Here is a 14,999-nt window from a genome sequence, read left to right on the forward strand (position 1 = left end):
ATTCAGCAGGTTTGCTGTCGTTACATCTAGCAATTGGATTTAAGCCCCAGTTTTTTTTCCCCACAAACCAAAAAGGATTTCTTATTTATGTTTTGACTTTGTTATACATGTAGAAACAGACTAATAAGGACTACTTTTATGAATCCTGTTCTCCATGCTAATCATGACAAGAACGAACATGTACTATCAGTTGTTTCTAATAATCATTTGTTCAGTTATGAGAAATCTGCAGCTGCTTTCTATGATTATGTGGTTCTAGTGACTGGATGGTTGTGTTAGTATATCGAAGAGTAGCAATTTGAGTATCATCCTCCATGGCCCCTGAGCAGCCAGGTGTGTGCTGCAGCAGCTTGCATATAACCACCATGGTGGGAGAAACAGGTCTTCACACTATTAACTCTACTGAGAGAGGAGAGGATTTGAAAAGCCACATAGTTGTAAGCTGGCCATTTTAAATCCCAATCACTTGAAACCTAAAAGATATAGGCTGGTCATTGTGTATAACCTCTTCTTGTGGCTGCACAACAAATACAGTGACTTCTCACATGGGAGAGACTTCATGTGGTTTTAATCTCAATTTGCCATCCACTTGAAAGAACCTAATTATGTGTATCTAAGCAAGACCACTAAAGAACCTTTATCATTTTTTTATTATTTTTATTGTTTTAATTGCTATCTTTGTTTTAATGTTTCATTCTGCTATACACAGATACAGTGGTGCCTCGCTTAACGGCAATAATCCGTTCCAAGAAAATCGCCGTTAAGCAAAAACATAGTAAATCGAAAATAAAAAGCCCATTGTAACGCATTGAAAACCTTTCAATGTGTTTCAGTGGGCTTAAAACTCACCGTCCAGCGAAGATCCTTCATATGGCGGCCATTTTTGCTGCCTGTATAGCGAGGAATCCGTCCCTAAACACAGCGGGGAGCCATTTTAGTTACCTGGCGGCAATTTGGAAACCGCCAATCAGCTGTTTAAAAATCATTGTTATGCGATGAATCGGTTCCCGAAGCAGGAAATCGATCATTGCAAAGTGAAATTCCCCCATTTAGACCATCGTTTTGCGATCGCAAAAAGATCGTGGTAAAGCGGATTCGTCGTAATGCGGGGCAATCGTAAAGCGAGGCACTACTGTACAGCATATATATTTAATAAAGTCTGTTGCAGTGGACTGGGTTTCTGGTTTCTGGGAGAAATATGTGATGGAAATTAAACATACATGCATACATACATACATGAATGTTTGGTGGTGCTTCTGTTGGTGATGTTAACATAACATTGTTCGAAGAAATATTTTAAACTTGCACCTCTTGCTGCATTCAGCCCTGAGAACTTGATCCAGATGCAGCATGTGTTAGGACTGAACTACAAAAACATCATTTTTAAATAAATAATGGTCATCTGCTGAGTATACTTTGATATAATTTTGGTTTTGCTCCCTTAGGGCTACCAAGGAACAGCAGGAACTCCAGGTATTCCAGGCTCCCCAGGGATTCAAGTAAGTTCCTCATGCCCCTTCGTTGTCAAGAAGGTCTGAAGTTAAATCCTCATGCAGTGATTATCCTAAGTGTAAATTAAAGGGGAATTCATTGAAGAGCCAATAAAAGTTACTAATACATGTTACTTCTTTGTTAGGGACCACGTGGGCTTCCAGGCATGAAGGGTGAACCTGGGCCAGATGGGAAAAAGGTAAGATTACTTCTAATAACTCTAGTGCCTATTTTTAACTACAAACTTATATACAGGTATTCTAAATGTTCCCAAGCTCTTTCAGACAGTTAGAAATTTCTCATGCTATTCTATTACTTTAAAATTCTTGATGGTTGTTCAGTTTTAGTAGGAGGTAGTACTGTAATAATGACTCCTTTTGGAGTGTTTTTCAGAGAATATGGAAAAAGCTGTGACACCTAGCATTGGCATTTATTGGTTTTATATTGATTTATAGTATTTTTGCTTAAGTAAATTAAGCTGTCTTGCTCAAATAGGTCATGATGATCTTCCAAATAAATCATAAAGGGGTGTGTGTGTGCGGAATTTAACATCTGGTAGTAACAATAAATAGTAGAGAAGCCAAATCATAAACAAAGAGAGCTAACACCCCCCCCCCCCGGTCTTTACCCACAACCCTATAGAGACGTGTACTAATATACAGTAGTTGCTTTGTCAGTGCTTTTCATCCATAATGAATGGTTCTTCAAGATGACTGGCAGGAGCCCAGAATGTGACAGTGTTCCCCAAGGCAGAAATCTTTGGTGGTACCAGCAGAGAGAAGGACAACCTGAATCCTAAATAGTTCTGCCCTTGATTCTTCTGCGTACTCCAGATAGTTCCTTCCTGGCTGAATTCAAATTGTAGAGAATCATCCCTGGCAAATATCTGAGCCCATGTCGATTTTCTACTTGTTTCCTCTAACCTGAATATTCCTAGTGATAGTTCTTAAGTCTGAATGGCTAGTGCTTTGTTCAGGATAATATGCGATGACCAGATAAGGAATGTAGGGAAGCTGTGCTCAACTATTTTGGGGCATATGTGAGAGCTGAAGGAGAGCATTGACAGGAGAATGTGATTGTCAGTATTAGGAAGGAAGCAGGCCATATGGAACACAGAAATTCCTTTTGCTCAAAAGGTGGTGCCTATTTTCCTATTCTTTTGTTCTGTTGAAGTATATTTATATACCACCTCATAATACCACATTTTTTCCTTCTTTTTGTAGGGTGAACGTGGACTTCCTGGTTTCCCCGGATTACATGGGATGCCAGCATCTAAGGTTCAAACCAAATGCTTCTTGTAACAATGGGTAGGATGATAAAAAAAAAGAATCAAGGAATTTTCAGGAGCAAAAGTAGTACAGTGGTGCCTCGCATAACGAGCGCACCGTTTAACGACGGATCTGCATTGCGACACGGTTTTTTGCATTCCTATCGAGTTCCCCCCCCGCATAGTGACAAATCTGGATAGCGACGTTAATACGTTAATCCTGGAACAGATTAACTTCACTATGCGGGGCACCACTGTAGTTAGTATTTCCAGATGCTTCTGTTTTCAGGAAACTTTGGGTTGAAATACTGTCAAATAGGCTCAAGTTGCAGCCTTTCATGGTGTGACCATTTTCTGTTTATCTAGTTCTGGAGTAAGTATTGTATGTGTTGTTAAAGAGGCTGTGATTCAGTGATGAGTGGAACCTTGTCCAATGTAGCCCTTATTCTGATCATAGAAACTGGTCTGCTCTGTTTATAACCCAGACTATTTGGAAGAGCTTTTGGCATCTGTTTTATTGCCTAACATCAGTGCAAAATTTTTCTTGGGTAAAATCATTGTCTGCAGTTATTTAGTATTTCAGAGAGCCTACTATGTATTTTCTTTGTATTTAACCCTTTCATATTGTTTTTGCTATAAACTAGTACCAATGGATGCTCATACAGTGGAGGCACATGAGTTGTCATTCTTTTGTACTTGGTTGGCAACACCTTGTGTTTGAACTGCTAAAGAAATAACTGTGTTAGGCCCTGATCACATCAGCCAAATGTTCCCCAGTTCTAATGATACATTTCATAACCTCTGTTGTGCTTAATCTTGGTCACATGGTATATATACTGAGGTGAATGCTCCCATTTGTTTTACCATTATCAATTTATTTCTTCCTATTTGAAACATCATGGTTGGCTACATCGTGGAACCAATTTATTTCCTCTCAGGTTTCCTGAGGCTGTGTAGCCCCTTTATAGTTGTAGAAATATGTCATAGAGGTTATTTTATGGCTAAAGCACCTAATGCTTACACCCTATGGCTTGGCTTGATTTTTTGAGCCCTTTGCTCCATTGGTTGCTTCCTGTTGTCTTTAGCTGTAGTCTGGATTATTTATTTATTTGTTTATTTGTTTATTTGTTTATTTATTTATTTATTTATTTTATTTTATTTTATTTTATTTATTTATTGGCTTTATAAGGAGCTGAGGTATTAGCAGCCTTACCTTCCATGATGAAGTGCTTACAGCACCCATCCTCCCATATTACTCCTCCTCCAGGGCCCATTCTTGCCCCACAGTTTCCCCATGTGGGATCGCTCTGAGGCTCCTCCATATGGCTTCCATTATCTCATGGCTCCCTCCCTCCTTCCGTGGCCAAAGACCGGGTGTACCCACTGCTGGCGCTTCTTCAAGGTGGTGCCTTGATCCTGGATGCTCTCCCTTCTCCGTTTCCCCTGGTGTGATTGACGTTCACACATGCAATGTCAGCAAGGAATGATTTGACACACACTGGAACAACATAACACAACCCTCTTGGTGAGGGATAAATAAACATCAGGTACACTGCTGGACAAGAAAATGATTCAATAATGGCCAAGTTTGTGTGACCAGAAATTTATTCAAGTCGGGGATAAGTAGGGTACATTTGCCAGGTGTGATCAGGCCCTTAGTCGATTTCTTCAAAAAGAGGAGGAGGAGAAGAAGAAGAAGAAGAAGAAGAAGAAGAAGAAGAAGAAGAAGAAGAAGAAGAAGAAGAAGAAGAAGAAGAAGGGGGAAACAGTGGACACTGTGACACTTTGAAGACTAACCATTTTATTTCAGTGTGAGCTTTCATGGATCAAAGTCCACAAAAAAGTCTGTGTGTTTGAGGAAGTGGATTTGGATCCACAAAAAGCTTGCACTGAAATAAAATGCTATGTGCCGTCAAATCAGAACTAACTTATAAAGACTCCTAATAGGATTTTAAAGATAAATGAGATATTTAAGGAATAATTTTACCAGATCTACCCCACAGTGGGTTTCCATGGCATAGCCAGGGAATTGAACCCAGGACTCCTGAATCCTAGTCTCTCTCCACTACACAATTCTGAAATAAAATAAAATAGTCTTTGGAGTGCTACACTATTTTGTTTTTGTTTTTTCATCTCCCCTCCCACTTTGTTTTACCAGCATGCTTATGTCTGCATAATGATTCGAGGCTGTTATAAGTGAAGTCAGGGATGCGTTTTAAAGGGTGATGGAGGTGGCCTGCAGAAATATTTGGAGCAGTCTGAGGCGTCTCTATCTGGGAAAGAGAATATTTATTAACAGAGATGTTGGCAAGTCTTTGGGTCTGAGTCCCAAGTCCGAGTTTGAGTCTTTGGTACCAAGTCCTGAGTCTCAAGCCCCAAGTCGGTGTCCCTATTAAAAACAGGCTCTATTTTTCCCCAGAAAAAGGGAGGGGTGGGTGAGTTCCAAGTCACAAGTTGAGTCCAATGCTTAAGAAAAACACACCCTGAGTCAAGTCCGAGTCAAGTCACCGGGTTTGACTTAAGTCCAACTTGAATCGAGTCCCCATCCCTGAATATTAATCTCATGTATCCATACCAAAAAATGTGACCAAGCCACTTAAACTGTTACCTCTGCTATCATCTTTGATATGATACGTTTAGATAATTTTTACAATACCTTTTCATTTTCATTTTCATTTTAATATGATAACTTATTTAACTAGAGTATGTTTTAACAGGAGTGCTCAGGATCCTGGCAGGGCATTGCTCTATTAATGAGGTGTCAATCTTGTTCCTGGTTGTGTGCCCATTGTGTGACCGCATGGGCAACCAGGAATAGGAACAGGACCTTGTTAATGAGTGGCCATTCAGTGTTGTGTCTTACATGATTTCATAGGATTCTGCCCATTCTATTTTCAACTGCTATCTGTTTTTGATTCTGTATTGTGGACAACCTGGGTCCTGCAGGAGAGAAAGGCAGCATTATTAAATAAGGCAGCGTAATTAAATAAGCCAACAAATTAATGTGTTTAACATGCTATGTTCTGAACTATGGGACTTGTTTTCTTAAATACACATGTCAAATTGATCTCCGCATGTATGTTTTTATTAAGGGTGACAGAGGGCCTAAAGGTGATCCAGGTCCACCAGGAATTTATGGTAAAAAGGTACGTTTAAAACTGCTACTGGAGCAAGATGTTTTTATTCCTAGTTGGAGGCAAAATGAACTGCAGTGCTATAAATAAATTGTGCTTGATATCAAATATCAAATCTTGCAGTCAGACATGAAGTCAAGTGCAACCCATACTTTCTCCTTCTTTTTCTTCTTTTGGTGGGAACAAAGAAAACATGTTGGGATTAGAGCAGTGGTCCCCAACCTTGGGCCTCCAGATGTTCTTGGACTTCAACTCCCAGAAATCCTGGCTAGCAGAGGTGATGGGGAAGGCTTCTGGGAGTTGGAGTCCAAGAACATCTGGAGGCCCAAGGTTGGGGACCACTGGATTAGAGGACTAGCTCTGAGATGGAGTGAGGGCTTCAGGTTGTCTTATCCATGAACCTGAGATCCATTGGAATTATCTCATGCTGTGAACAGCTTCTCAAGATCTGCTACATGAAGACTGAAAAGAGCCCTTACATTGTTTAAAACTGTTTGCAGCAGAAGTGCAGTGAATGGAGAGTAGCAAAGAGTTTTAGAGCAGTGCCCATTGTCTATAGGCATGCCTTATGGAGACGTAGGTCCTAGGTGGTTTTTTTTTTTTTTTTTTTTGCTCTTGCTCAGTTCTGATATTTGCACTAGAAGACCTCAACCTCACTGAAGTGCTTTCTAACTGTGTTTAGAAATGTACAAGCAGGGACATACTCTAAACCTACTTCCTCGGTCATTAGCTCTGACCTCCTCTATGCTTGGTGATGTCTGAAAAGGAGCACTTCCTTTATCCATGGGTGCTCTCTGTGTGTATTAGAACTCTAGAAAATCAGAGTTCTGGTTCAGATGGAGAGCCTCCACAGATAAAGGAAGCTCTCACCATCCGTTTCCTTTCCCTCCATGTGTAGAGGATGTGGGTAGAGGGAGCAGGTAACAGCAGACAAGGTTTTGATTGCTCTGGATTTGATAGGATTCTGCCCCATCTTTTCTGTGCTCCTGTGTTCGCTTCAGTTTCCTACTTGGTATTGGCTGTCGCTATGTGGAAGGCTTTCCCTGCTCCTGCTACATGCCATTCAGTGTAAGGGTTGCCCCACCTTTTTCATTTCCTTGGCTCACCACCAATTTATCACATGAAAAATTCATTTGAGAAATGATGATTCCTTTCCCCCACCTCCCCATGCCTGTATTTGTAGTTGCTGAACAGAAAACAGTGAATACTGTGAGACTCTCTGATTTTCACCTCACATATACCAAAGGACAGGTAGAAGCAGTACTGCACAAAAGAGGATTGCCACTGTAATGGTCAAACCATTGTCTGGTTGCCAGATAGAAAAAAAAGCAGCTGCACAGTGTGAAAAAAAATGCAATTGTCAGTGCAAACTCTGCAGAAATCAATGGCCCAGGTTATGGAGCAATTTATCCTGCCATGGCCAAACTGATTCCCTCCACTGCATATATGAATATCATTGCTCTGGGCCTGTCTTGGATGGTGTTGACGGAATGATTACTGTGGATCGAACAGTACCACTGTTCTGTGTACTGGTTTCTCTCTTCTTTTCATAGGGTGCAAAAGGGGACAGGGGCCCTATGGGATTTCCAGGAATGCCTGGTCGAACTGTAAGTCCTTTGGCCCTTTCCCCCATTTTATTTTTACTATACTGCCATGGTTTATACTCTGAATAACGGGATCTGACTTTTGCTTTACACAGGGTGATCCCGGGAGGAGTGGGAAGGATGGTATGCCTGGAAATCCAGGTTTCAAGGTATTTGGAATATTGAATTTATTCAAGTACGATAAGTAAAGTTGTATTGGGAATAGACTTGGGTTAGGAGAAATGGCCGAGAGATGGAGTTATTTCTGGTACAGAGTGGGAAGCAAAATTTTCAGTATATAAACCAGCATATACCCATGTTTTGCATGTATTTATTTTTTATTGTCCTTGTGAATCAGACGTATGGCTCTTTTGCCTGCTTATGTGGACATGATTCCTGCACAAGGCTTTTACATCCTTCTATTTCCTCTGCAATCCCAGAACAACTGGGTGGAGTTGTTAACTGAAGAAAGGGGAAGAAGAGTTCTCCATCAGTTTAACAGAGAAGAAAGGTTCAGATGATGCACATATTAATAGAAGCCACCAAAGAATACCATATGGGCGAGCCTCACACCCTGCAGCCACGTTTAGACATTTCTGCTGCATTGAAGGGCACTCTGCACATGCAGAGAATGTGAACAGAAATAAATATAAGTTCTTCCTTGCACATAACCTATGGGCCTGCTGTATTCACTCATTTTCTGCAGGCCCGTTATTAAGAAAGACCAGTGCTGTACAATTGTGAATGTGACTACTTGGGAGTAAGTCTTGTTGCATTCACTAGAAAACCTGCATTTTGAGTATGTCAGAAGGGCTGTATAATGTGCACATGAAGAGGAGGGTGTCTACAAAAAGCCCCTTTCCAATATACCCTGAATGCATGTTTCCCACTGAATGCAGTGAAGCTTCCGAGTAGTCACATTGCACACCATCACTCTTTCCTAATAATGGGTAGGCAGAAAATGAATGAGTAGACCCACAGTTTACGTACAAGGAACAAGAGCAGCTTGTGTTTACGTGGAGCTCTCTTTTATATTTTATACTGTCTTTTATTCAGTTCTGTTGGCTGCTATTGATGTCAGCTAAATACATTCTTCTGGCATCTTTCTTTTAGATGTTATTAACTAATTATATTTTTTTTCTAAATCTTACTTATATTTAATTAAATTTGATAAAATATTAATTACATTATCCCTTCACTCATACATGATCCTAATAGAGGGAAGGAAGAGGATTTTACAGTACTTCTTTGTTTGGTTTAAATTATGAAAGTAGTGGTCACTTATGCTGGAGTCAAATTTTGTCAGCTTGGGTTTTAACATCTGCTCTTTATAAAAGATCACTTTACTTTGGCCTTATTGTAATCAAGATCAGAGCATTTTAATAAAAGAGGCATCTTTGGGAGCTTCTGCTAGAATCTTCTATATTTTCTTAGAAAAATTCAGAGACCTATTTATTCTTGGAAACAATAAGAAATAACTTTGCAGCACACCAAGCCCATTCTCTTAACAAAGGGCCTTTGTGCGGCCATGCACGCAGGGGTGTGCTTGTCTCCCTCCCTCTCTCCTTCCACTGATTCTGAAACGGCTGCAAAAATTTGATTCAGCAGAGCTCACCCTCGTTGCTGTAGACTGAGTCACATTTGGCACGGTCCGGTCCGTGGAGCACAAGGCCATGAATGTTTCTGTGTTGCAGAATTTCCTAAAGGTGTTAGTCGGAGGACCCAGCAAGAGATGTTCCCTGTAATTATCTCTAGACTGCAGGACATTTCCGCATCTTCAGAGAGCCCACTGCTCACCTTTGCAGTGCTGCAGATGCCATGCTAGTTTTTTTTTTTAATAACTACACATAGGGATCTGTTTTAAGAGCACGTACTCCTAGCCTGGAGCTCCTTCCTTTTCCTGGAGGAGGAGCAAATGTATACCTTAACCTCAGCCCCAAGATGAAAAACAGCTACCGTAAATGGTTCATCTTAAGAGGCCTTAACCGCTTGAGCCTACTAGCATCATAGCAACTGCAAGAGGCCACGAGGAGGGGAGGAGTTTGCTGGGCCCTTCGTCTTAATTCCGTGCCACATCCTGAAAAAGCGAAGTGGCACTTCTGTCTCAGAGTGTATCTGCCCTACACAATTACAACTGCTGGGATTTGTCATTTGATGAGGTTCTTGCAGTTATCTTCTAGAGAGCCCTAATACAACTGCAGTAGAAAAGTCAGGGTTTCTCATCAAATTACAGTTCCCAACACTCCAAAAGTGAAGCCATCACAGTTAAAATAGAATCAAACGGATCCAGCTGTGTAATGTTCATATGCACTTGGTCTACGAAGAAGGGACCCAATCCACTGTTGAATGTGACTCTGCTTATGAAAATAACTTCTGATTCCCCAAGAAAAAAATTCCTTAGCCTAGCCTTTCTTTCTTGGATTTTGCATCTTTCTTGTCCTTCTTGAAATTCATTGGTTTTATACACATGGGCAATTACGGTAAATTAAGCCTCTTAAGAATGGTGTGTGTGTGTGTGTGTGTGTGTGTAGCATAATGAACTTTAGCAGAGACCTTTCATCCTTTGAGATGATGATGAGGTGGGGGGCACATAACAGCTGGGAAATCACCCAATATTGATTTCATGGCGATGAGATTGTGACCCTCTGGGACAAGATTCAAAACCTGTCAAAGGTGAATTTTAGCCCTAAAACCCGAGATTCCTTGATACTGTACTGGATCCAACATGGTTTTCACCTGGGAAAAGTGTTCAAATTTATTTAATGATATTTTTAAAGATCAAGACAGCAATATCTATAGTCACCACCAGTATTTGGAATCCATCTTAATAATATTTTGGACTTTTGGATTATGGAAAGTAGGGTCATGATCTGGGGAGCTGTGTTTGTAGGGGTGTCTCTACGCACACGTGAGCATGTCTATAGTAAGTCAGTTGTTTCTAGCTTATGACACCCTGCCATTTATGCTACCTCATGAGCCATTCCAGAAGATTCTGCTTAACGTTCAGAAGTAGCCTTGGCAGAAGGGATGAGAGGCTACATTAAAGGAAACCTTAAGGCATAACTAGAAATTTGAAAGCAGCTGTGTCGATTGCAGGCAAGGTCTGCTATCCAGATGTGTACTTGAGGGTTTCAGCAATGGTTTGTGATGGTGGGGTGGGGGTGGGTGAAAACTGCACACAAGTTTTCCAACAGATTTTGTATATTAACCTTGTTTCCTTTTATGAAATAAGATTCTAAAAGAAAATCATTTTACCCCAATTCTGTACTGTCAATCTTAAGGGAGAAGATGGACAGCCAGGTGTGATGGGACCACAAGGAAGACGAGGAGATCCTGTAAGTTTTTCAACAAGTTATGCTTTGCTTTGTGCTCCTCTCTTGAGGAGCTTCAGGTTTGGGGCGGATGAACGGCATTTGTAGAAGTGTGGCATCCAGTGCTTCGAGACCATCTGGTTCTCGAACAGGGTGGGTGATTTCAAGGTTATGAAATCTGCTTTGTTTTTCTACAAATCCACCTACTGGAATGAAAAAAAAAACAAATCAGAGGGGGAAATACACAATAACAATAAAGCAACAGGGAGTTGCTGAGCACGTGGGGAGCCCTGGAGTTCTTTTTTAGCATAAAAAAATGAGCACTACATTCTTTTTACATAAAAACCTGCAAGATCTCTTAATTTCAGCTGTATTTTTGTTTTCTTTTTACGTTTGTTGTATTGTTAAATAATGGGGGTTTAGAGAGCCGTCCCTATCTGCCTCTGCAGGTTGCCCAGAGATTTACCAGTGTGTCAGTGGTGAGATATCTGCTTTTAGTTTTGTTCTTAAAAAAACACACCTTCTATTTCAATGGAGTAAAGTGCTGGTTGGGAGCATGTTGTTTCTCAGGACGCTTGGAGGTACAGCAATTCTCAATTTTTTACCATATGTTAGTAAAAGGGGTAGTGGGTGGAATTACTGTGGGTGGTATACGTAATTCAACAATGTGCATAAGGATTCTTGGTCTTCTTTAACCTTGCATAGAGAGATGGTGTGGTGTAGTGTTTAGAGCACTGGATCAGGACTTTAGAAAGCTGCATTTGAATAACCACTTGGCTCTGAAATTCCTTGGTGGGCCTCAGGCTTCTTACCCTCAGCCTGACCTTCTTCTTAAGAGTTGTGGGAATAAAAATGGGTCAGAGAAGATCCATGTAACCCTGCTTTGAACTTGTCAGAAGAAAAGCAGGATAAAAATGTAACAAATGAACAAACAGATAACATCTGTCCAGGTTGCACTTTGGCCACCTGAGCTAGTGTTTCCTTTAAAATTCTGTGTGCTTCAGAGTGCAAGAGCTAAGGAAATTTGCTATGTAATGAGGTAAAAACCCTAGTCAAGCATTTAGTAGTAAGGTTAATCCTATCCTGCAAAGCAGTCTGGCCTACCCTGTGCTAAATCTGAGGAGGAGAGCATTCCCTGTGCCATAAGAAAATTTGAAAAACCAGATTTCCCAGTTGCACGCAGGCTGCCGTCCTCTTGAAATGTAGCTCTCTTTGCATGCAAGAGCAAGGATGCAGGGGATTCACCTGTTCGTTCTACTTGTGGGTTAAGATTCGCCCTGTAATTGAATGCCTGGAAAAGGCTGATCTGTCCCTTGATGCATACTTTACACATAACTTGGAAGAATGCCTTTGTATTGTGAAAAAGAGAGAGAGAGAGAGAGAGAAAAAGAAATGCTGAGCCTCCAATTCAAATGAATAACGCGCCAACATAAATGACCCCAGAATTGCTAGGATGTATAAACATGGCGAGCAAGGAATCTGGAACCTGATTAAGTTTTGCTGATTAGATTTTGGCTAGTCAGTAGTTCCTGGGTCCTCGGTCTGGGGCTGGCAGTGATGGTCCTCTATATTTTTTTGGCCTATGGTTCTTTTTTTAAAAACTATTTTATTATTACTCATACATATAAAACATAGCAACAAAGTAAGACATAACAAAAACAACAAAAGACAGCAAAAACTAAACATCCATACTACATATATAGATCAGAGATTTCACCATCGTCATCTAATAGCATCAACAGGTTCTTGTAAGCACTGGTTCACCACGATCATTTCTTCCCCTAAATTCCTGTCTTCCTGGGCCCAGTTATGTATCTGCTTCCAGCTTTCCTTTACAAAGTATCTCTCTTGATCCTGTATTGCCTCTGAAAGCATATCTAGTTCTGCAATATCCAGTAGCTTCTTTAATAGCTCATCCACCAGTGGTATTTCTTCATTCTTCCATTTTTGGGCCCAGAGTAACCTGGCTGTTGTTTATATATACAGTAGACCTCTCTCTCTCTCTCTCTCTCTCTCTCTCTCTCTCTCTCTCTCTCTCTCTCTCTCTCTCTCTCTCTCTCTCTCTCTCTCTCTCTCTGGCATTATATTCAATAACAACATTTCAGGTTTAAAACTTAGCTTTTCCTGGACAATTTCTTGTCACATTTGCCAAACCTGTAACCAGGTTTTTTTTTTACTTTTTTACATGACCACCATACATGATAATAAGTTCCTGGATTTTTTTTTATATATTTTCAACAAATATTGCTGATCCCTTCTGACATTTTTGCCAATCTTACCGGAGTAAATTGCCATCTATAAAACATTTTAAGGATGTTTTCTCCAAGATTAACTGGAGAAAATTATAATTCTCTTTCCACATTTTTGTTCCAATCATCAATATCAATATTATAACCAAAGTTTTGTTCCCATTTGACTATCACCACCTTCACCCTCTACCTTCATACCGCCACCTTCATACTCTAGTAGATATGTATACATTTTTATTATTATTTTCTCTCTTGTTACAGAAAGTTCATCCTCTTGAACTTTCCCCTCAAAAAAGCTCACATTTTTGTCCTTGTAATATCTTAATTCTAATTTCAACACTGACCACCAATCTGTTGATAGACCCAATCTCTCTAAATCTTGTTTATTTTTCAGTGTTTGACCTTAATTTTACAAGTCTTTATATGTGAGTAGAACTCACTCCTGGCTTAACACTTTCAATGTTTTGTTCCACGGTTCTGATCAGCCTTTGCCAGCATAACCAGCAGTGAAAGATCATAGGAATCCCCGCCCCCCAAAAATCTGGAGAGCCACAGTCAGGCTTAGTATGAAAGGTAAATTACAGTGGTGCCCCACTAGACGCTTACCCCTCATGACATCGAAATTGCTTGATGATGACATTTTTGCGACCCAAAACTGAAGTACAGTTGGGAAGAGAAAATTGGGTCAGGAGAAACATACAATACCTTCCTGTGTCCAAAAATCTCTGCAAGTAGGAGACACTTGAGGAACATGCTTGGATAGCAGTCTACATTTTTATTTATTGCGCTGACCTCAACCATAGTTGGTGCCAGGAAAATCAGTGCTTTGTATTCCTTATAAACAAACAATATTCCACATCTGCCAATGAAGGAAGATGCTTCAGCTCTTGAAAAAAAATGAAAAATCGGTTTGTCTGTTAATCTGTTACTCTCTCTGTGCTTCTAAAAAAGGTGAGATATAAATTCCGAGAGGTAACTTAGTTAGGTAAGTTGCCCCATTGACCCTCAGATGCTCCTTCTCAACCATCTTGCAAAAGAATTCCTACAGTACAATCCTTGGTTTGTATGGAAAACAGAACTGTTACGAAAGGTAACTGGGGCTCTGAAATTTAGAGGCCTCCTGGAAGGCCGTGATTCTGCCCAGCCCAAAGCATGTCTACCACCTTGAGTGGTTCTTTGCTGACCAGGTGGGCTTAGAACAGGGTCAATATGGCTGCTAGGCACTCAGGTGTTCTTTCATATCCCTCTGTCTGCTTTCAATCTATGTTTGCCTTGTGTGACCCAAGCTTTATCAGGAGGCTGATGAATTCTTGTTCAGCTGGCTTATATGGGAATCTGTCTTCAGCATTCCTTTGCGCAAGCTATGTGTTCCTGAGGCTGGACATAGTGTCCTGGGAACTGATTCATAATTATGGGCAACAGAACCTAAGTAAACTTAACCACATTTTAATCCCTATAAATTATTAAAATAACAAACACTAATTAAATTTAACGGAAGACTTAACCATCTGTCTTTAGGTATGCCCTAGAAGTGGTGAGACATTTTTCATTGTTCCTGCTAAATTCAGTGAAACTAAATTGTAGCTGGACTGTGCCCATGGTTTTTTTTTTTAAATATATATTTTATCTGATTCAGAAGGATGTCAGACTAGGAAAATGGACTAGATGTGCCATGAGCTGTGATGGTAGACAGAGATTGGTGTTAGCTAAGAACATGGAGAAATAAAGTGATCAGAAGGGATATAATAAAGATACAGTGAAGATCCATTCTTTACAAAGCTGTTGCTTAACTTTTTGAACAGAAAATAGAGATCTAAAATGTCCCATTTAGGTATATTTCCACAAGGCATGTTTATGCCTCGCTGTTCCTACAGAAGAGTGCTTCCCAACCTTGAGTAACCCAAGTGTTCTTGGACTGCAGCTCCCAGAATCCCCTGGCAGCACAGCTGGTGGTGAAGGCTTCT

The 14,999-nt window shown here is 40.4% G+C and overlaps 1 protein-coding gene across 1 annotated transcript in view; it reads left to right on the forward strand.

The window, feature by feature from the left end:
• Positions 1–14,999, forward strand: part of COL21A1 (collagen type XXI alpha 1 chain) — a 128,464-nt gene that overhangs the window by 67,431 nt on the left and 46,034 nt on the right. The window contains exons 11-17 of the mRNA XM_020781776.3: positions 1,446–1,499; positions 1,637–1,690; positions 2,715–2,768; positions 5,851–5,904; positions 7,446–7,499; positions 7,592–7,645; positions 10,757–10,810. Of these exons, the coding sequence (XP_020637435.3) occupies positions 1,446–1,499; positions 1,637–1,690; positions 2,715–2,768; positions 5,851–5,904; positions 7,446–7,499; positions 7,592–7,645; positions 10,757–10,810 (378 nt within the window). The remainder of the gene's footprint in view (positions 1–1,445; positions 1,500–1,636; positions 1,691–2,714; positions 2,769–5,850; positions 5,905–7,445; positions 7,500–7,591; positions 7,646–10,756; positions 10,811–14,999) is intronic.

Source organism: Pogona vitticeps, chromosome 1 (genome assembly GCF_051106095.1).
Source record: "Pogona vitticeps strain Pit_001003342236 chromosome 1, PviZW2.1, whole genome shotgun sequence".
In the NCBI taxonomy this organism is placed as follows: domain Eukaryota; kingdom Metazoa; phylum Chordata; class Lepidosauria; order Squamata; family Agamidae; genus Pogona; species Pogona vitticeps.